At 34.8% G+C, this 22,263-nt stretch overlaps 1 protein-coding gene across 1 annotated transcript in view; it reads left to right on the forward strand.

Annotated features, from left to right (window-relative positions):
* Nucleotides 1-22,263, forward strand: part of LOC126979702 (glycerol-3-phosphate acyltransferase 1, mitochondrial) — a 70,827-nt gene that overhangs the window by 27,037 nt on the left and 21,527 nt on the right. The window contains exons 4-5 of the mRNA XM_050829164.1: nt 17,289-17,453; nt 18,147-18,322. Of these exons, the coding sequence (XP_050685121.1) occupies nt 17,289-17,453; nt 18,147-18,322 (341 nt within the window). The remainder of the gene's footprint in view (nt 1-17,288; nt 17,454-18,146; nt 18,323-22,263) is intronic.

Genomic DNA, 22,263 nt, shown 5'->3' on the forward strand with positions numbered 1-22,263 from the left:
AATGATAAGCTTACACTCACCTAAGTTTTTCGTCAGTGAAGTCTGAGCAAAATGTAAGTACGGTCTATAGATTTCAGCCTAAGATCCACCGGGCGTGACCGCTCAGCTGTCCGATAGCTGCACCATTCATAAATCTTGGTATGTTTGTTTGACTTTCTGTTCTAACTTTGTCTACAGGACTTGCATTACAGTTGATATCCTGCTCGTATCCATTAATTTCATATTAAAGGATTGAGTATTTTTTTATTTTTATTTTAAATTAAATAAGTACACTTTTAACTTATTGATATATCTTGTTAAACTTTTTTTTTTGTTAAAACAGTTTGTTGGCAAGTTAATGCGCTTAAAAAACATTTAATTATGTGTACATACTTAACTACTACTTACTTTCAACTAAACTATTAGGACTTACAACTAAACATTATTAGAATTATTAATATTAGACAAAAGAAAAGATTTACCAAATCTTTATACTAAATTAGCATTGTTGAATAACATTGAACAACATTCAGTGAGAGTTATTGAATGCTATTCAACAGCGCATTTTTCATCTTAAATTTAACTGCATTTTTATTTAGTTTGGGAACACTCCTCAGCCACGCTCGTTGTATATGGCACCACATATTCATTCAATATTTTGCCGTAGTAATTTTTAATCTTTGGAACCATTAACCTTCTTATTTTTGTAGGAACTTTCAAACTATCGTTGAAATAAAAATCTATTGCTATTTGGAATTTGGTTTTTAAATCAACAGTTAGTATTTTAGTTAGTGAATATAGTTTTCGTTAATCACCTTTACAATTATTTTTATCTTTTTTGCTTACCAAATATTTAATAAATCTGGCTATTATGTAGCTCTTTCTAACCTAATTTGTTATTTTTTTAATTGTTTTCCCTTTACTACTGGTATTATCAATTTTCATTTGAACTAAATTTTATGGACGATGCAGACTCCGCGTCTTAGGTAATTTGCTATTGTTTCATTTAGAACTGTTAGTATTTATTCATCTACAGTCTACAAATCTTTCTTCCGCGTATACAAAAACTGTGATATAGACTTTCTCGCACAAGGTTTCCACGTGAGTATTTTCCAAAACATCGCGTAGGTACTTCCCACTTAAAAGGCCCGCAAAGCTCTCGGGCTTCTTCAATTTAAATTATTATAAAATTAAATTAAAACAAAATTTATCAAATTTTAGTCTTGCAAAATTGAATATGGCCTGAAAATAGCAAGAGCAATAATATAGAGATACTAGCTGACCCAGCAAACGTTGTATTGCCGATATTAAAATCGCGATACAAAAGTAACTGTTGATCGTAGATGGGTGAAAATTTGAAGTTGTATGTATTTTTTAATGCTGACTCATAATCAAACAAATTAAAAAAAAATCAAAAAAATTAAAAAAAAAATTCGTGTGGACCACCCTTAACATTTAGGAGGATGAAAAATTTATGTTGTCCGATTCTCAGACTGGGTAGGTCTGCATATGCACTCAAAATTTCATGAGAATCGGTCAAGCCGTTTCGAAGGAGTTTAACTACAAACACCACGACATGAGAATTTTATATATTAGATTTTTGTGACACACTAAAAAAGCAAGTAATAGCATAGTTTTCTTAATTGACCCATTTTACTGCAATCTGCTGATTGTTTAAAATTATTAGTGCGAGTCCATTTTCAGAACAAACAACCAACGTTTAACCTGATGTTAAGTGATCACCGCCGCCCACACTTTTGCATCGCCAGAGAATTATAAGCCTTTTTGGGAATCGTTGCAATTTTGTCGTATAGTCCTATAGTCCACGTAAGGAATATTGATGGGTTTCGTAACACGAAGCAAGTTCTCTTTGGGACTGACCCGTAATTAATCCCGATTAAGTAACTATAAGCCATAGCTATTTTATGATAATACCGCCATTTAAATTTGACCATATTTTTTTTTACAATTTTAGGAAAACTTACAGCTAGGTTGAATTACATTCGTAACTTAATTCATCTAGTAGTTACAAACTAGATAAGTAACTTAATTCTTCTAATAGTTACAAACTAGCAATAAATATATAAGACTAGCTGCCCCGAAATACGTTGTTCTGTAGATTATAAAATAAAACATACTGTTTTATAGGAATTTGCCAATAATATTTCAAAATTTCAAGAATTATTTCGTAAAAATTGCTCCCTGTTGTTATAATGAAATTGTTTCACAGCGGAACTGTCAAACCGTGCGTCACTAAATTCTCTCATAGAAAATATGTCCAAATATAACAAATATTGAAAATAAAAATAATTATGGGTCCCAAATAGAAATAAAAACTATCCTATCTCTCAAGTTGGACCAAACTGTACTCCATGAAGTAATCCCCATTATAATCCGTTCATTAGTTTAGGAGTCCATCGCGGACAAACAACGTGTCACGTAATTTATATATATTAAGATTTATATGGAGAACAATATAAAAATATATAAATACTAGCTGACCCAGCAAACGTTGTATTGCCGATATTAAAATCGCGATACAAAAGTAACTGTTGATCGTAGATGGGTGAAAATTTGAAGTTGTATGTATTTTTTAAGGCTGACTCATAATCAAACAAATTTGAAAAAAAAATTAAAAAAAAAATTCGTGTGGCCCACCCTTAACATTTAGGAGGATGAAAAATAGATGTTGGCCGATTCTCAGACCTACTCAATATGCTCACAAAATTTCATGAGAATCGGTCAAGCCGTTTCGGAGGAGTACGGGAACGAACATTGTGACACGAGAATTTTATATATAAGATAAAATGATGTTACAATTAATCCTGACTGAAAAAGTGCTCGGTAAGGAACTGTTTTAGCTGCCTAACTGGGCTGGTGAACTAATCCAAGTCTAATTGCTTAGACATCGTTGTAAACAATGTCACTGGCTCCTAGGTCATAATATCTATGTATTCTGATCATTCACAGAAAGCCTTGCGTTACGTTTTATTGTCCTATCAGATTTTCCTTCATCTATCGTCAGGGTCGCTGGGTTTTCCGTCACCTTGGCGTTTAACTTGAAGCCCTGTGAATATCTCGAATTTCACGGGCTCATTGATTTTTTAAGACAACTGGTTGACCAGGACTTACAAAATAATATACAGTAGAAGCAGTAATATTATACTATTTTTATAATGCAGTATGTAATATTATATTATTTTAAAAGGAAGTTAATGTTACTCTTGTTTCGTGATTGTCACACAAAGTATTCCTTATGGACTTAATTAGGGGTTTTTTTTGTTTTTATGGAATAGGAGGACAAACGAGCGTACGGGTCACCTGGTGTTAAGTGATCACCGCCGCCCACATTCTCTTGCATCACCAGAGGATTACAAGAGTCGAGTCAGAGAGGATGTCGTATCGTCCCGGAAACACCGCACAAGGAAGCTCATTCCACAGCTTTGTAGTACGTGGAAGAAAGCTCTTTGAAAACCGCACTGTGGAGGATCGCCACAAATCCAGATGGTGGGGATGATATCCTAACCTGTGGCGTGTCGTGCAAAGGTGGAATTCGGCGGCAGGAGGCACTATAAACGATTATTATTATTATTAATATTACTTTAAACTACTGAATCTACCATATGTTCGAAAAAAGTAGAGCTCGTGAGAAGAACATACAAGTAACTTAACGGCCACTATTTTCAATCAATAGAGTATTTTACAATGGCTGTAATTTACATAACAAATGAGTTTGAAAGGTGCTGCATGCAATATAAGAATCGTGTTTAGGTAGTATAAAAAAATAATAAAGAATAAATTGTACAAATATAAAAGATCGTATATTGGATGCATCAACCTTTAGAGCATGAATTCATTGTCTGTGTAAGGATCCTTCGTGAACATGATGGTCGTGATTACAGTCATCATTAGTAAGTGCATCCAACAAGTATCCAACAAGGTCGGGCATCGTCGTCCCGCGGCCATTGGAAACATGATCCTATGTCGTCAATTGTTGATCAAATTCTGTGGTTAGTTTCTTCGTCTCCTCTATATATCGGTCTGCCGAAGTTGCAGGCTCTCGGTTTATAAGGGATTTTTATTCATTCATTAAAATTTCTCATGTGATTACTATTTCTTTCCCTGTCTAATGGTAATTGATGTACAGAGTTGTAATTGCACTAATTGTACTTGTCAGTCATATCGGTGTACAGCGATAATAGTAAGTAGCTTTAAAAAATAAACAGTGTTTTACAAATGAAACATCGCTCTGAAAATCGTAAGATAATTGTGAATTTGTTTTCCATACCTATATATTTTGCCTTGCTCGGATTTTTAAGAATGTACAAAATTTTAACAAAACAAAAACTAATAGGACATCTGGATTCGAACCTGGGTCTTCTGCGTTCCGGATCACCTAACATATTCGCTAAATTTACCTTAATAATTTAATGTTATTGTAGCTGTTTTTCATTGAAACATGAATAAAACTACTTTTTTTTTAATTGAAACCAAGCTAGATCGATTTATCGCCCTTGAAATCCCCTGTATACTAAATATTATGAAAATCGTTAGAACCGTTTCCGAGATTATATATATATTAGATATATATATATACAAGAAGTGCCCGTTTAAAGATATTACATAATTGAGTGATATTTTAAGTGACGTGATTGATGTTTGAATTGGTATCAAACTTAAAATTATTACAGAAACAATAATTAATATGTTTGTTACGCTGTTTAAAACATATTTAAGGTTGGTGTTCTGTGAAAAAAATAAATATTGTTAACGAATAAAATAACGAAGAATAACTACAAAAACTTAAATACGTACGACCTTACAAATAATCATGGCATAAAGTTAAACCTGATAGCAAACCAAGAATAAGCAAAATGTTTACAAATATATATTTTGCTTATGATTGGTTTATTCGGAAGTATAACTGGGCTGCTCGATATTCGTTAAATTTCAGAATTACGTTCAACATTTTGGATATTCTTGGTTTATTCTCAGTTCTAACTTTATACCAAGTTAATTTTGAAGGTCGTTAAAGCCTTTTTTTTTTAAATCATTTATTTCTGATACAACATTACAAAGCGATGTATACATATTATTCTGCCAAACTGCGCAGCAGTAATTCTCGTGTTTCGCAAATTATCAAATCAATATTATGTTTTTGTTTGTGACAATTTAAAAGTCCCTACCAGTATTTCTTAAGTCTATTTATTATGGACATTGTGCTAAGTAGTACTTTCGCAATAAGTTTTTCACCTGATTTTTTGTTTTACAATTCGACAATTGTGACGCTTCTTCTTCTTGTTGCTTCTGATAAGTTTTGGTTGATGACATAGAAAAATAGGTGCGTGCCACAGAACTGAAATAAATACCGAATGCGCAATTTATTTAAATGAATTAAAAGTAAAAATTGGTAACCTTGCAGTTGATTGCATCGCTTCAATGTATTATTTATTGCCCACTAAATTATGCAAATAGCTAGAATATTTTTATAACACACTGCGTATTTAATATTTTTTGTGACTCTTAATGAGAATCGTGGATTAATCGAGCAAGTCTGCATCGTGTTGCGAATTATAATCTGCACTCAAATGACCTATGATCCTATACGTAAAGATGAAAGAGGCCTGCACAAAACAGGCCGAAGACGACCAATGACTGACTGACTGACAAGCTACTAGCAAGGACACAACGCAAAGAAATGGAAAGTTGTTAAAAATAAAAAATTAAAAAAAAAAAAACAAGCTAATAGCGCAGACAATTAATACCCGATGACTCTCCCAACGTCTTGGAAGAAGTTTACCAGTGGTACCACAACGGCGCCATGTCTACCGCAAAACAGTAAATGTGTAAACATTACTGTGTTTCGGTCTAAAGGTCGCCGTAGCTAGTTAAGTTACTGGGCAAATGAGACTTAACGTCCTATGTCTCATGGAGACGAGCGCAATTGTAGTGCCGCTCAGAATTTTTGGAATTTTCGGGTTTTTCCAGAATCTTGAGCGGCACTGCATTGTATTGGGCAGGGTGTATCAATTACCATCAGCTGAACGTCTTGTTCGTCTCGTCCCTTATTGTCATAAAAAAAGTAGAGCCAGGGTATGAGCTCAGCTCTGACACCCTCTTTCCGCCCTCACTCAGAGGGTGAGAAATTAATTCAATTTCGACCCCCTGCGTCTTTTTCATGAGTATGTCGCAGAACCCCTCCTTCTTTTTCAGTGCAACCAATTTGATCAAATTTTATTTATAGATTTGGTCTATCTGACGATTTTTACGAATTCTTCTTACGGCCGTTCCCAATATACTATGTACAGATAGAGATAAATAACTAACTTCTACTGTCAGTAATTAGCTGTCAACAATCTGAAGCTGTCCCAATATACCCGATAAGTCATTCTTATCGCCTTATATTGGGACGCGTGAATTGCACTTTATATATAAACTTCTATCGCTGGTAAGCTATACCTCCTCTCATTGACAGACAACGTGTACGGATAAGATGAGTCACCGTCGATAAGTTTATTGGGTAAGAAAAGTCAAAGATAATTACGATTTTTATCTTAAGTAAGCGATAGACTGAATATTGGAAACGGCAGTCAACCAATCGGACAAGACATTACACCAATGCAAAATTTTGCACAGATCGCCCTGAGCCTGTGGTGCGCGACCCAAGGCATTGGGCATTATGCCCCAGTTGAAGTCACTCATTAGTTTCAGGGGATGTATGCAAACACGTGGTCAATTGCGGATTGAACGCAGCCCATGCGATGGTTCGTTTCTGCTTTACTACTATAGTACCTATAGACACACACGTAGATGAAATCTATACCCTACGCGCAATTTTTTTTTTCTGTTAACCCTCCTTAAATCAGCACAATAACGCTAAAGTTCTCCGCGGGCAGCGACCGTTTGACATCAGTATAATACGGTGCTGTTACTCGTACGTGTATGGTACACCGCGTTGGTAAATTGCAACTTAGTTGTTGATTCATTTTATTATTGCAGGCTTTTTGGTTGATGTCCAAGAATGAACGGTTTATTTATACACTGAGTAAATGGATAGGTAGTTCGTAGGTGCGTGTGTTTTCAATTTGTTTAACAGAGTTGCATTTATTTTTAGCTTCACTTTAGATCAATATTTTTTCAATAGTTTACTGAAACTTTCGTGTATCATTATCGACTGACTTTATCTTTTATATTCTTTTATGAGAATAAGGGACGAGACGAGCAGGACGTTCAGCTGATGGAAATAGAGACGCCCTGCCTATTACAATGCAGCGCCGTTCAAGATTATTGAAAAACCTAAAAAATCTGTGCGGCAGTACAACTGCACTCGTCACCTTGAGACATAAGATGTTAAGTCGCATTTGCCCAGTAATTTCACTAGGTACGGCGCGCTTGAGACCGAAACACAGTAATGCTTACACATTACTGCTTCACGGCAGAAATAAGCGCCGTTGTGGTACCCATAATCTAGCCGGCATCCGATGCAAAGGAGCCTCCCACTGGTAAAGTCAGTATCTTAGATGAGTCGCCATTTATATTGTCATGGGGTTGTTCTTCTGGTTCATTCTTCTTATTCCAGTGTAAATTAATATTGATCGAAATCATGATAGATAAAAAGTTAAGTTATATTTTAATCCTCTTCGCCTTTCGATAAATATTTGCGCTCTGAAGGTGTTGTCATAAAAAAGTGTAAAAAAAAACATGGCAAGAAATTTACGGATGGTTTCGTGTTTCATATAAGAAATCTTAATTATACCTAAGTATAATTATTCAACGCGTTTCAGCACAACTACTATAATATTTGATGGCATTATTAAATTTTATTTCTTTTATATAAAAACGATTTGATTTTTTTTTATTGCGAATCTCAAGCGGAAGAACTGATTTATTTCGTTACCCGATATGTTTGTCTGTCTGCCCTTTTAACGGGAACGAGTGGAAACAAGAAATAATCCTATGCTATTTATTATACGAGAAATATTTGTTTGTATCGGGATCTCAAAAACGGCTCTCAAATCAAATAGAATCAAAATCAGTTTATTCACGTAGGTCACGGAAATGACACTTACAAAAAAAAAATCTTATTGAATCTACCGCTACTTCGTAAAGGGTTATGCTAATGAGAAGAAGTAGCAAGAAACTCATTGCTACACTTTTATATCAAGATTTAAATTTACATCTATTTACAAATCATTTCAAATACAATATAATATGTAAAATGATGCAACAAACATACTCAAACGTCAAATAGTCAATGTCTTACACGAGTAAGTCAAAAAAGTGAATGTAAATTAATACAAAAGTTATTGAGTACAGTAGCTGCATCATCCACATACACCATAAATAAGTAAAGGTATTCTGTGAGCATTTTATAAGCGATTATAAATAAATAAATATGTATATATATCCATACATATGTATACTCTAATTTTATGAATCCTACAGCCGTTTCCTACATTTATTTATTAGGAAAACCAAACTTAAGAAAAAACCATTAAATTTCGGTTAACCGTTAAAGGATAAAATAAAATGATAAGTTTTCTATGTTCTAGGACGCTAACAGCATAGATTGTTTTTCGGTTTCCAAGCCTGAATAGATTTTTTTTATGGAATAGGAGGACAAACGAGCGTACGGGTCACCTGGTGTTAAGTGATCACCGCCGCCCACATTCTCTTGCAACACCAAGATCGTTGCTGGCCTTTAATTACATTAAATTTTATTCTTGAGAGGTATCCTCACTTCTGGGATAGTAAATATACAAATTAATTTGTACGAAAATTCTTGGACGATACCGTCCGATTTACTCATCGACCCGCGACGAGTCCCGCAACGCCCATGAATTTTGGTATTATTATCCGGTAGACCACCTTAGGTTCTTGGGTTAAAATGTATTTCGTTGATGAAAAATAATGAGCCGGACAAAATCCAAAATCCGGAGTAGAGTCTGAGAGTCCGGACTGAAATAAATGACACTGAAATAATTTAGGCCACTGCTAGCGGTGTAAGTCTCGTTATGTAAGCGAATTAGTTTCAACTTTCAGTATGTATTGTTTCTGTTCACAATTTACAAACACAGCGATGCCAGTGGGAGGCTCCTTTGCACGGGATGCCGGCTAGATTATGGGTACCACAACGGCGCCTATTTCTGCCGTGAAGCAGTAATGTGTAAGCATTACTGTGTTTCGGTCTGAAGGGCGCCGTAGCTAGTGTAATTACTGGGCAAATGAGACTTAACATCTTATGTCTCAAGGTGACGAGCGCAATTGTAGTGCCGCTCAGTTTTTGGGTTTTTCAAGAATCCTGAAAGGCACTGCATTGTAATGGGCAGGGCTTATCAATTACCATCAGTTGAGCGTCTTGCTCGTCTCGTTCCGTATTGGCAAAAAAAAAAAAAAGATGCCAATTGCCGAGGCGTAAAATACATTAATAAACCCTCCGTGCGAAGTTCTAGGGCGACGTCTCCTTCTCAATTGATTGTCATAACGTTCCGTCTGTTATTGTATATTTGAAACCTACTAAGGCTGGGTTGCACCAACTAACTTAACAATTACATATATGTTAAAGTACCGGTTAAGCAAAAGATGTGTTGCACCATTTGATAATTTTTAGATGACGTCATAACTTTGTCTGTTAACCGTAACCGTCCAATCTTCGCCGGTTAAAGCTGTTATTAATGTTAAATAGCTAAATAGCGACCTGTCAAAAGTTTCAAATAAATATTGGAAATTGACTTAATATTTCACTTTTTCACTTTAAGTATGCCAATACGTTAAATTTCACTTAAACCTTAACTATAACAGCTAATATGACGCAACCCAGCCTTAGGGTTCCGATGGGTTACCAAAGTTCGTCATTCCGCGGGCTGTGTATATCGCTCTATCTTTTCATTTAAAAAATTACATTCAAAACTTAAAAGGAATATTAAGGCATAAAGGCATTTTTTTTCTCAAAATTGATTCCTTTAGAATTCTTTTTGATGTCACTTCTAATATGCTAGATACTACTACCGCTTCGGAAACAAATGGCGCTCTGAGAGAGAAGAAGCGGCACAAGAAACTCTCCCAGCATTCTTTTTTTGCGCTCTTTTCAATAAAAATATATAATATTGTACAGTCATTTCTATCGCTAGAAAATAATCACAATCTAGTCCCAGGCTGTCCTATCATTTAGATATTCAGCTGTGGTGCAATAGGATTACTTATACGACAATACGGGACGGTCTCGTTTTTTTTATTTTTAATTGTATGACGTAAGATTATTTCACGATTTTTATTAGCTTCACCTGTATGTATGTTTGTTTGTAACCGACTCATTTAGGCGCGATTTGACCGACTGCCAGATTTCGTTCAAATTTCGTAGATTTATCAAGGACCGATGACAAAACATTGCTTTGATAAAATTATTCCATTTTTCAATTTGAAAAATAAGTTTTTGTTACTTTATAGTTTATAGTATACTAGCTGACGCGACAGACGTTGTTTCATAATATCAAGAATTATTTCGTAACATATATGCTTCTTGTTGTTATGATGAAATTGTTTCACAGCAGAACTGTCAAACCGTGCGTCAATAAATTCTCTCACAGAAAATATGTCCATACAAAACAAATATTGGAAATAAAAATAATTATGGGTCCCAAATCGAAATAAAAACTATCCTATCTCTCAAGTTGGACTAAACTGCACTCCGTGAAGTCCGTCCATTTAAATCCGTTCATTAGTTTAGGAGTTCATCGCGGACAAACAACGTGTCACGTAATTTATATATGTATATTAAGATTTTTTTCATTTATCGTCGAAAAGGCAGGAATTGATGTTCATTTTAGATTTCAACCATTATCTTTTCAACCAAAGCGTGTTAATATTTTTTTTAAATACTTTTATTTTTGTCATTCGAGGCATTGTTCCATAAAATAACTCGTTACGATCGTTTTTCCTTATTGACCGCAAAAAGTGAACTGCGTAGTTCGCTACTATGTAAATAATATAAGAAAAGATTTGAGATTACCTACTGAGGTTTATAAAAGCGTTTACTTAATTCATACACGGTTTTGTAATTTCTAATTGAAAACAACCGAGTCATGATTTAGTTTAACAATTGTTTTGATGCAAATACACAAAGTAGTGTTGTGTTACCTATTATTAATTCTAAATACATTTCATGTTGTTGTCCGATCGTGAAAGAAGGCAGATCTTAAATCGTCTGGGTTCTATGAGAAATGCCGTTCGACTTATTTGTTTTTACACTAACGGTGCTATTCTTTTTTGTGAAAAAAAATACTTCACAATGTTAATCACTTAGATAATTTATACGTCCACATCTAATTATCTTGTGTTTACCCATAATTGGATGTTCAATATTGTTAGAAGTTGTGTATATGTATTCTAAATAAGTTTTCGTGTCAAATTGGATTGTATACCCTAATAAATAAATAAATACATAGAGCCTCTTGCTGTTAGACGATGCATGAGAACAGGCTAGGTTTATTACTTTCGTGTGCGTGCGTTGCTCAAAATAGTTTTCGACGTGTTAGCAGCTATCACAGTATATAACGTATGTCTCGACGTAATATAAAAATTATCTTAGGGTTATCCTTTACGTTATTTCCCTGTGTGTATATTTTTTTAAATTGACGACCCATATAGCACAGTGGTTAGTGGCCCTCCCCACTAAGCTAGAGGTCCTAGGTTCGAATATATTATATAATATTGTAATCGAACGCAAAGGTTTTATCATAGCATTTCTCTGTGTTAAGAGAAATCTGCATCGCCCATAAATAATTATACTAATACAAATATTTTTGAAGTGAAAAACTTCTTTAGGTATTTCATCATTCATTTAAGTATTTTCGAAAAGTCAAAAGGTCCGCTGAGTTTCATGCGCTAGTTCTTCTCAATCAGTCTAAGGCGTACTTTTTTGAGGTAGTTTTTGACTTTCAATAAGTGATACTCCTATTTTGAATAAAAATATTTGAATTTGAGAAGTGGAAATCCATTGAACTCGCGACACTGTTACCGACACTTCTTTATACAAGTATGTACGAGTACATATATATCACAATATATGTATAACATACACAGTATGTATGTACATGATACACATACAAGTTGGCATTTTTAAGATGGAAAAACCATTAGAAACACGCGACGTTGCCAAAAATACTTCATTTAAAAGTATTTCCTGCACAATACAATATTTCCTGATGATTCAACTTACAAGTTCCCACTTTTGTCGGCACTCCCGGAGTGCCACTGTTTTTATATAGAACGCTAGAGGCGTTGTTTGTGATTCTGATCTACGCTTCTAGGGGTATTCTTCGTCCATAAATTTGGTAATGGTGCAAAAAAAAAATTCGTAAAATATGCTATATTGACATGACCTACATAAATAAAATTGTAATAAAGATATCAATAGGGTGCTAGAAGGAAAGTTGAGTGATCTACAAACAACTTACCTTGTAACCTTAGTACGTTTGAAATAAAGTAGTCAGTGAAACTGTAGTAATTTTCTGATTATTATTAGTGTTATACATGGGCATAAATAAAGTTCTGCAATTAATAATGTATAAATTTAGATAATACACATTTTAATCCGAATAAAAAGAATTCTATTTAAGTGAGTGATGTACATAAATGCGACCAATAAAGTGTGAACGGGATTAAAAGAAGGCGCGACCGTTAGTTAACTCCTTCTAGTCTGGTGTGCTTAATACGTAGTAATGTATTCGTAATGCTTACACACAATTGTTGCTTTGTCACGTTCTAGAGAATGGTCAATATAGTGCGCGTATTGCTATTACTTGGTCCGTTCTCCATGTGTATCGTTGGCTTGGCTTTGTAGCAGATTTGTTTGACAGTGAAATAGTAATTGACAACAATAGCTTATTCCATTCCATTCTCATTACACCCTGAAGGGCTTTTACTATTTCTAACCGGTTGAACCGATTTGAACTGGGCTATCAGTTTCCAAGCCGTCCCCATCGCCTTATAGGGTCTCTCTCGATACCTTCAAACTACAGAGTTACCTACTTTCTTAAAAAAATGCGGGCAGTGTTCTTGTAATTCTTACACGTAACCAACATGTGCGGCGGTAATCAACTAATGTGAATTTATCTGCTGTTATATCATCGCTTGCCGGTGTAATTATGTGAGGTATTATGTTATTATTTATTATTGTTGTGATTATTAGACATTCTATTATCAGTCAATCAATCAACTCTCGGGATGACAGATTGAATGATGCGATTGAGGTCGTATCCAAAGCTAGAGGTCGGTCGGTAAAGATTTCCAATTTTATTTCCATGGTTCGATGAAATGTAATTTAAATGTATAATGTATAGAATTACATTAGACTTACTTTTAGGTTTAATGTAAGATTAGAACGTTTTTGGTTTTGTTTTTACATTGTTGCTGCCCAAGATTTTCATTCTTCTAAATTATATTGCTATTTATCCATTTCGTTCATATGTTATTGTAGCGATTTTTCTTCCTAATTAAATAACAGTAGATATGGCTAATTGCAAAGCTGAGATTAGATTGTGTATGTAAAGGTTTTAAAATTATGCTATTTTTATAGGAATGTGTAGCTTTATTAGTTTTAATAAAATTTTATTACCATTATATCATTATCCATACACTGTGTTGGGCAGATAATAGCGGTAAACACCATATATATCATCAGCTAGTTGCGTCATTGTAATAGTAAATTCTTTTGTGTATAAATCTCAACCTTCCCGGTTAACACAGGACTTACGGCCGTTTTCAATAACCTTAGTTTAACTTACTAGCGGTAGACAAATCTACCCTTTTACACTTACTTACATTTCAATAACCTATCGACAGATAGCTTTGAAATATATAAGTGACAACAATCTATCCGTAACTAGAGAAACGTTATTGAAAACGGCCGTTAGCCATTATAAAATTTGGACGATATCCGCAACCGAACAGCAACGTATCGTGAATGACATTTATTCCAAAATAGACACATTGTGGCGTGATGATCGCAGGCCGCGGCGACCAATGAGAGTCGGCCGGCGCAGGCCGGGTGCGACGACCTCGTACCATGAAACCAGCCGCATTGTACGACGAACAACGCACTATACTACGGCTCATGCCTGCGCAAGAATTGCGATCAACGTTTGAAGTTAATACTTTTTTCAATAGTAATTTGACTACACTATGGTATGTTCAGTGACTGTACTTATTCTGCATACCTCTTATGTACATCCGCGGCAAATGCGAGTGCGCATTACGACTTTTTGATAATATGTCAGTCTCACAATGGACTATCTAAAGTGTATGTAAAGTGCGGAAAATTGGAGCCCGATAACCTAGCCTAATCTAACTATGGGACAGATTTTGGGATTCATATTTATTGATGGCTTCGTTTTAAGGAGAAATACTCTCGGCGACTAGATGTTTAAAAAATCTGTGTGCGTGTAATCTTTACGCGCGATTGAAGTAAAACGTAATAATAATTTACTTTAGGAGTAATTATTAACAGATAGATAAATATATCACATAAATAAAGCCGTGTTACCAACGAAGCACTCACGTATTACTGAAGAGTTAGGAGCATTGTTAGATTTTTTTCTATTTTTTTTCTCGGAAACGCTGACTATGTAACTTCATCTTTTGGGTAAAATCTTGTTGGCATTTCCTCCACTTAAAATAAAAAAAATGCTATTATTCACATAATTAAAACTATTTTAACAAGTGAGATTTTATATATTTTACAAAGAATTATGTAATTTTATATATTGTTATTATTATTCATTAGAAAATAAAACACTTAAACTTTTATAGGTCAATTACTCATTTTCAAATTTTTGATTTTCTCTTTTATTCTTTTATCGATGAAAGAGTAAAATGTTCCTGGAATTCCGCTATTTTATTTGATTGATTATTATTTTCATTTTATATTATATTTATAATTAATTAATACTAGCACATTTAAAAATTTTCACTCATAAAATAAAATAATTGATAATAAGAAATTGAAGGTTATGTATATTATTATTAGCACAATTTTACGTTGTTACTGAATATGAACGAATATGGCTTAATGGGCTCGAACCCTTTGCCTGCCCTAATAATAGACGAAAAAACTAAAGACAAATTAACGAATGTAGCAAATTTCAAAAAAATCTTAAAAGCTTAAACATCATTTATTACAAAAATAAATAAACAAATTATACACTTGGAGATTTAAAAAAAATATTAGTGAGCAATTTGAAATATTTTTTTAAAAATGTAAAAAGAACGGTTTAAAAAATTCTTTCAATTGACTTTTGTACTGAGCGTCACTTCCGTCAGAAAAAAAATTCTGAGTCGCGCCTGTTTTATTTCAAAAAAAAACCGGTTTAAACAATTATATGTTTATTTAATGATATTTCAGAAAATATGCTCGTTGTGAAGTTATATTTATTATACTTAGTTTTATTTCATACACAAACAAAAATAGACTCAAAACGAGGTTTCTGGTAGATATTTTTTCAATTGAATTGATTATCGATAATAGTTTTCATGTAATTTTATGATCTTAAGGAAATCCTATTAATATTATAAATGTGAAAGTTTGTATGTATGTTTGAACTTCTTTAACGCAAAGACTACTGAATGAATTTTGGTGAAACGATAATATAGCTTACACACCAGAATAAGATATAGGCTATAATTTATAAAAATATTGTGTAAATTATCTATATATTGAAATAAAATTGGAGTGTCTGTTTGTAATATTGAAATAACCGTTTTTTACTAAATTTATATTATGAATACATATACGTACCGTATATGCACTAAAATGTCATTTTTTACAATTTTTGTCTGTCTGCCTGTCGGTCTGTCTGTTTGTTCCGTCTAATCCGGCGACTTCTATTGGCAGGTAACTGATGTAATAAGGAGTAACTTAGGCTACGTTTATTTTTGAAAAATAAAGCAATGTCCAAGAAACGGTCTACTTCTAAAAATTATTTAAATGGCAAAACAACGTTTGCCGGGTCAGCTTAGTATATTATAATTATCAAAATTTAAAAAAAAAATGTACTATTATGTTTCAGTAGTAATGTAGGAATATTCAGTTATAGTATAATATATTATTATTAGGAATTATTACCTACCTAAAGCGTATTATTTGTTAAAAGTCTCTGCGGGCATATGCTCTTGCGACGGCGTCATATAATCTTATGAACCCTTTTATTTATTTTTTACTAGCTGACCCGACAGACGTTGTTCTGTATATAATCAATAAAGTAATGTTTTTTTATGAATTTGTCAATAATATTTCATAACATCAAGAATTGCTTCGTAAAAATGCACCCTGTTGTTGTAATGAAATTGTTTCAGCATAACTGTCAAACCGTTGCGTCACTAAATTCGACGGAGTACGCATCAAAGGAAAAGTTGTGTTTATTTAATTCCGAGCATTTTCCTATATATTTACCTTTTAAACCTTCACTGTACTTCCACTTATAATTCAAGACCAAAATTAGCCAAATCGGTCCAGCCGTTATCGAGTTTTAGCGAGACTAACGAACAGCAATTCATTTTTATATATATAATAATAATAATAATAATAAACTTTTATTTCAGGCCATTAGACCCATAACTGTGTTAGTATGACAAATAACTTAAAACTATGTTAGTAGGTACTTATTTCTAGCTTAACAACTAATTCTATAACTAAAAACTATAACTAAAAAACCCGAGGGAGCCTCTTGGCGCCTATGTGCGCACCCCCCCAGCACCTCCAGAGAGGACTATCTAGTTTCCTGGCCAATGCGCTGAGAAGAGTGTTGGTACTACTCATTAGCCTGCGCATCATGGACGCGGCACGCTTGCGCATGATCGCGTAGAAATCATCCACGCGAGCATCCGCAAACATTGCCGACGCACTGCAGTGTCGAGGCTTCCTCAACACCGCTCTCAGCACATTGTTATATTGAACACGCAAGGCACCATAGGTCCGCTGCCTGTAGTCCATCCACAGACTGCACGTGTAAAATGACTGGCAGTAAGCCCTGAATAATATATATATAGATGGACGAGGAGTACAAACGAGCGTACGGGTCACCTGATCTTAAGTAATGGCCGCCGCCCACATTCGTTTGCAACACCAGAAAATCACAGGAGCGTTATCGGCCTTCAAGGAAGTTGTACGCGCGTTTTTTGACACACCGCACAAGGAAACTCATTCCACATCTTTGTTGTACGTGGTAGAAATTTCTTTGACCGCACTGTGGAGGGCCTTTCATTTTACTATCTTTCTACTTAAACGTCAATTGTATAGTGATACTGTGTTTCAGGACTCGTGGCAAGACGCCAAAGTCGCGGACCCCGGGGCCGTTATCAATATCCTGGACATCGGGCGGCAGACGTTCGCGAACGGCGGCGTCGTCTCCCGCTTCTTGTGCGATCTGGCGCAGTGTTTGAATCTCCTCAAGTATGACTACAAGGACGTCGTGCCGAGCGTGAGTACTACCCTTGTCTGATACAATATTATTTTGGTCGGGCATGAGCCCGGGCCTTATTTTCCCTGTTCTTGCCCGGGACATTAAAAGAATAGGGAAGTCCTAGTCCCAAGGTTGTCGTAAGAGGCAACTAAGGGCATTTAGCAGTGGGAGGCTTCTTTCCACAGTATGCCGGCTAGATTATGGGCACCACAACGGCGCCTTTCTCTGCCGTGAAGCAGTCATATGTGAGCATTATTGTCTTTCGATCTGAAGGTAATCGTTGCTTGTGAAATTACTGGGCAAATGAGACTTAACAAGTCTCAAGGTGACGAGCGTAATTGTAGTGCCGCTCTGAATTTTTGGGGTTTCCAAAAATTCTTAGTCTTAGGCACTACAATGTAATGGGCAGGGCGTATATATTACCATCAGCTGAACGTCTTGCTTGTCTCATCCCTTGTTGCCATAAAAGATACATGCAGCTGACTCATTTATTTCACGACTGCGCGATCCAAACAAAACAGGAACATTCAAAAAAAGCGTACACGTTTCCAAAGGCGGGTAACGCTCCTGTGATTCCTCTGGTGTTGCAAGAGAATGTGGGCAGCGGTGATCACTTAACATCGGGTGACTCGTACGCTCGTTTGTCCTCCTCTTCCATAAATAAATAAAGCTGTAAAAAAAATCGTTGCATATTTCACTTTATTATTGCAGGTGGTAATTGACGAACGCTTCCAAAGAGCCATCGAAGAGAAGACAAGGGAGGAGCTGAAAAAATGTGAAGGGGAGAAGAGTGAATCTCGTTACGAGCAGGTCAGGAAGAGAGTGGAGGAGAGAGCTATGAAAGTGCTGCGCGATATCAGCTCTGCAATGTCGAATAATGTGTTGAGGTAAATATCAACTTGTAAAATTTGCGTTACTGTATTGTATTGTCCCAAAAAAAATAACATTCTTACGCTGAGTTTTGAGCTTTCTTTAGTGTTAATTCCGCTAATATTTGTTTTTGAACAATTCGACACGTGTTTCGCCTCTACACGAGGCATCCTCATGAGATGTCGACTCGCCAAACTCTGGCGCGAGACTCAATCTCTCATCTCAATCAGTCTCATTTGGATAATTATGGATTTCCGCAAAGTAACGACGCCTGCTTCAATAAATTATCATATTAGCTGTTGCGCCGACTTTAATTTGCCGCGGGATTTGTTGCGCCATCGTATTGTTAATGTTAAAGTTAAAAAGTGACATATCATAGTACAGGATCCCACTGTTCGATTATGCAGCTATGGGTTTTTTTGATATTACTAATCTATATATAAAAATGAATTGCTGTTCGTTAGTCTCGCTAAAACTCGAGAACGGCTGGACCGATTTGGCTAATTTTGGTCTTGAATTATTTGTGGAAATCCAGAGAAGGTTTAAGAGGTGAATAAACGGGAAAATGCTGCTAAATTAAATAAAAACAACAAATTTGTTATTCCTTTGATGTGTCCATACATAATTTCTATGAGAGAGTTTATTGACGCACGGTGTGACAGTTCTGCTGTGAAACAATTTCATTACGACAGCAGGGTGCATATTTTACGATGTAATTTTTGATGTTATGATATATTATTGACAAATTCATATAAAAACATTATTTTATTTATTATATACAGAACAACGTCGGTCGGGTCAGCTAGTTTTAAATAAACGTTGAGGGTGTATGTATTAATGACGTTATGTATTAACTATAGGTTGCATATAAAAAATTGTCCGTAATTAGCTTCATTTATTTTAATATACTTATTTTTCTACTATAGGTTTATGTTATCTACCTATACTTTTTTTTTTTAATAAATTTTAAGTCATATTAAAGGAAATTATGTAAAGAATTGAAAAAAATTAGGTTGCCAGCTCTTAGACTTAGATTGTGATTATTTTGTAGCGATAGAAATGACTACAATATTGTATATGTTTATTAAAAAGAGCGCAAAAAAAGAATGCTGGGAGAGTTTCTTGCGCCGCTTCTTCTCTCTCAGAGCGCAATTTGTTTCCGAAGCGGTAGTAGTATCTAGTAATTATTAGAACTGACATCAAAAAGAATTCTAAAGGAATCAATTTTGAGAAAATAAATGCCTTTTATGCCTTTAGTCAGCTTCATCATTAGGGATGCCATGTGTAAACAAACAGATATACCTATTATTGTTGATTATTTACAGTCACCCGTTGTTTTTTTGTTTTTAATTTTAATACAAAATTTATTCTACTGTTTACGTTAAAAATGGCCATTGTTTTTTTTCATTTCACGTTAAAAGTAATATACTTTGATTGGCAAGCTACTAAAAAGTAGTGGCGTGATTATTTTTATTGTTAATTTTATTGCACTTACTACACACAGATTTCAAACCGATTTCACAATGTATGTTTTAAACGAACATCAAATGACAAAAACTAAAATGTGATCTATTCTCGATGTGTTCCAATTTCAAATACCGTCCGGAATCTTTTAAGTATGGCCAGCGTATTAACTCTTTAACAATTATCAATAATATGTCCATAGACAAAAGTTTTAAAATTATAAATTTTCCACTAGCTGACCCGGAAAACGTTGTTTTGCCATATAAAGTATAATTCACGCGATAGTTTTATAAGTAATAAAATATTGCCTATATTATAGCCTGTACATCATTTTGTTCTATTGTCAATAGTTTTTGCAGCGCACGAAAAAATAGGTTTTCGATTTTACACCTTGTGTTACAAAATAGCAATTTTATTACGGATCCCTAATTTTGAAAAAAAAAAATATAGCCTATAGGCTTCCTCGATAAATGGACTACCCAACACTGAAAGAATCATTCAAATCGGACCAGTAGTACCAGAGATTAGCGCGTTCAAACAAACAAACAAACACTGCAGCTTTATAATATTAGTATAGATTAACAGTTGACAGTATAATCAACTAATTTGTTGTATTTTATAATTTATGCACGGCATAAAATGTCAATATAGTAGATAAATTAGATTACACTTTTTTTAAATATAATATTTACATTAAGTTATCTAAACTTTATTATATTACGTAACTTGGCACTATCGGTGCGAAGTATTGACACGGTCAATATGTTGGTTTGTATTATTAGTACCAAATATTCTTATACCTTATTGGAGCGTTACACTCGGTGGGTTCTGAACAACATTTTTTTTTATGACAATAAGGGATGAGACGAGCTTCAGCTGATGATAATTGATACGCTTTGTCGATTACAATGCAGTGCCGCTCAGGATTCTTGAAAAAAACCAAAAATTCTGACACCTTGAGACATTGGTGTTAAGTCTCATTTATCCAGTTATTTCACTAGCTACGGCGTCCTTCAGACCGAAACACAGTAATGCTAACACATAACTGCTTCACGGCAGAAATAGGTGCCGCTGTGGTACCCATAATCTAGCCGGTATCCTGTGCAAAGAAGCCTCCCACAGGTGTGAAGGAGCCTCCCACTCAGTGCCGGATTTAGCAAACGCGGGGCCCGTAGCAAAATCTTTCAGAGAGCACTTGGTCTACATTGGAAATAGTCTGCTACCGAGTGTCTGACGTGGATTGTCTTAGTTTTAAAAGTTTCACGTTTTTGTGACTTCAAGTAAATTCAATAAAATACATCTTAATAAGTTTCATTCAAAAATTACGCTCAAGCAGAGATGAGTTAGAGAGAGATGGTTTAAGGCGACACTAAATGCCAGCGACCTTGAGCGATATGAGTTCACGGCTGCCGGCCTGCCATCTATGTAACAAAGCCAATATTTTCAAAATTCCTGGATGGAAAACAGTTTATATGCTTACAATCCTCGTTATTCACTACTAATCTGAAAAAATGAACCTACACAAAAAAGTACAAGCTATAAGAATAACTTATTCTGAGAGAAGTACCAAAAAAATGCGTCACGCCATGCCACAAAACTTGTTTAACTTCAAAGAAAAGTGGTAGTTCAAGAAGGCTCGGCAGTGTTAACTATAACCAACAGCAAGCATTAGCAAACTACTAATAAAACTTAAGGATATGTGTAACAGGATTAAGTGGTGTTCATAGCTCGAAATGCTATACTTTCACCCTCAAAACTTGTCTAAAAACACCATGTTTGCGTGCTTTCTTCTTACTCTTCGCCTTAAATATGCGGGGCCCCCTTTCGCGCGGGGCCCGTAGCAATTGCTAGTTTTACTACGTGGTTAATCCGGCACTGCTCCCACTGATATTGTAACAGTAAGTAAGTACGGGTAACATTATTCAATAAAATCGTTGAAAACCAAATGGCCCAGCTATTGTGTAAAAAAGTAAACAAGAACATCTCTTAAATTTGTGAAAACAATAAATGAAACAAGTATTTTTCACCAGATCATTAAATATCTGCTCCAGTATTTGACCGTATATAAATAGTTCAAGTTAAATAAATATTATGCAAAAATAGTTTATCATTATGATAAACCATATTATAAACAATAAAACGTATGATTTGTCGCAAACGGTTGCTACCCGCTATGCATAAGATTGGCGCGTGGGCAAATGTAGCCTTTAACCCGATCGCGAACTGTGAATCATGCTATTAACGAATATCGGAAGAGTCGAAGGCCAAAAGTATTGATAAGTTATATACTTACTTATGAAACGAGAACATAATATTGCGTTTTAAATTCAGTACAATAATATTATTTGTTTATCTTGAGTCCTATGAAAAATGAACAATTTCAATACAAAAGCCCTCCTTTTTAGTTGAGTTGGTACTAAGGCTGTAATTCCGTCTCGTGCGTTTACTCAAAGACCGCCGCAGTTCGATATCGGAATTTTCCATAGAGTGTGAT

The sequence above is a fragment of the Leptidea sinapis genome, chromosome 4 (genome assembly GCF_905404315.1).
Source record: "Leptidea sinapis chromosome 4, ilLepSina1.1, whole genome shotgun sequence".
Taxonomy (NCBI): Eukaryota; Metazoa; Arthropoda; class Insecta; order Lepidoptera; family Pieridae; genus Leptidea; species Leptidea sinapis.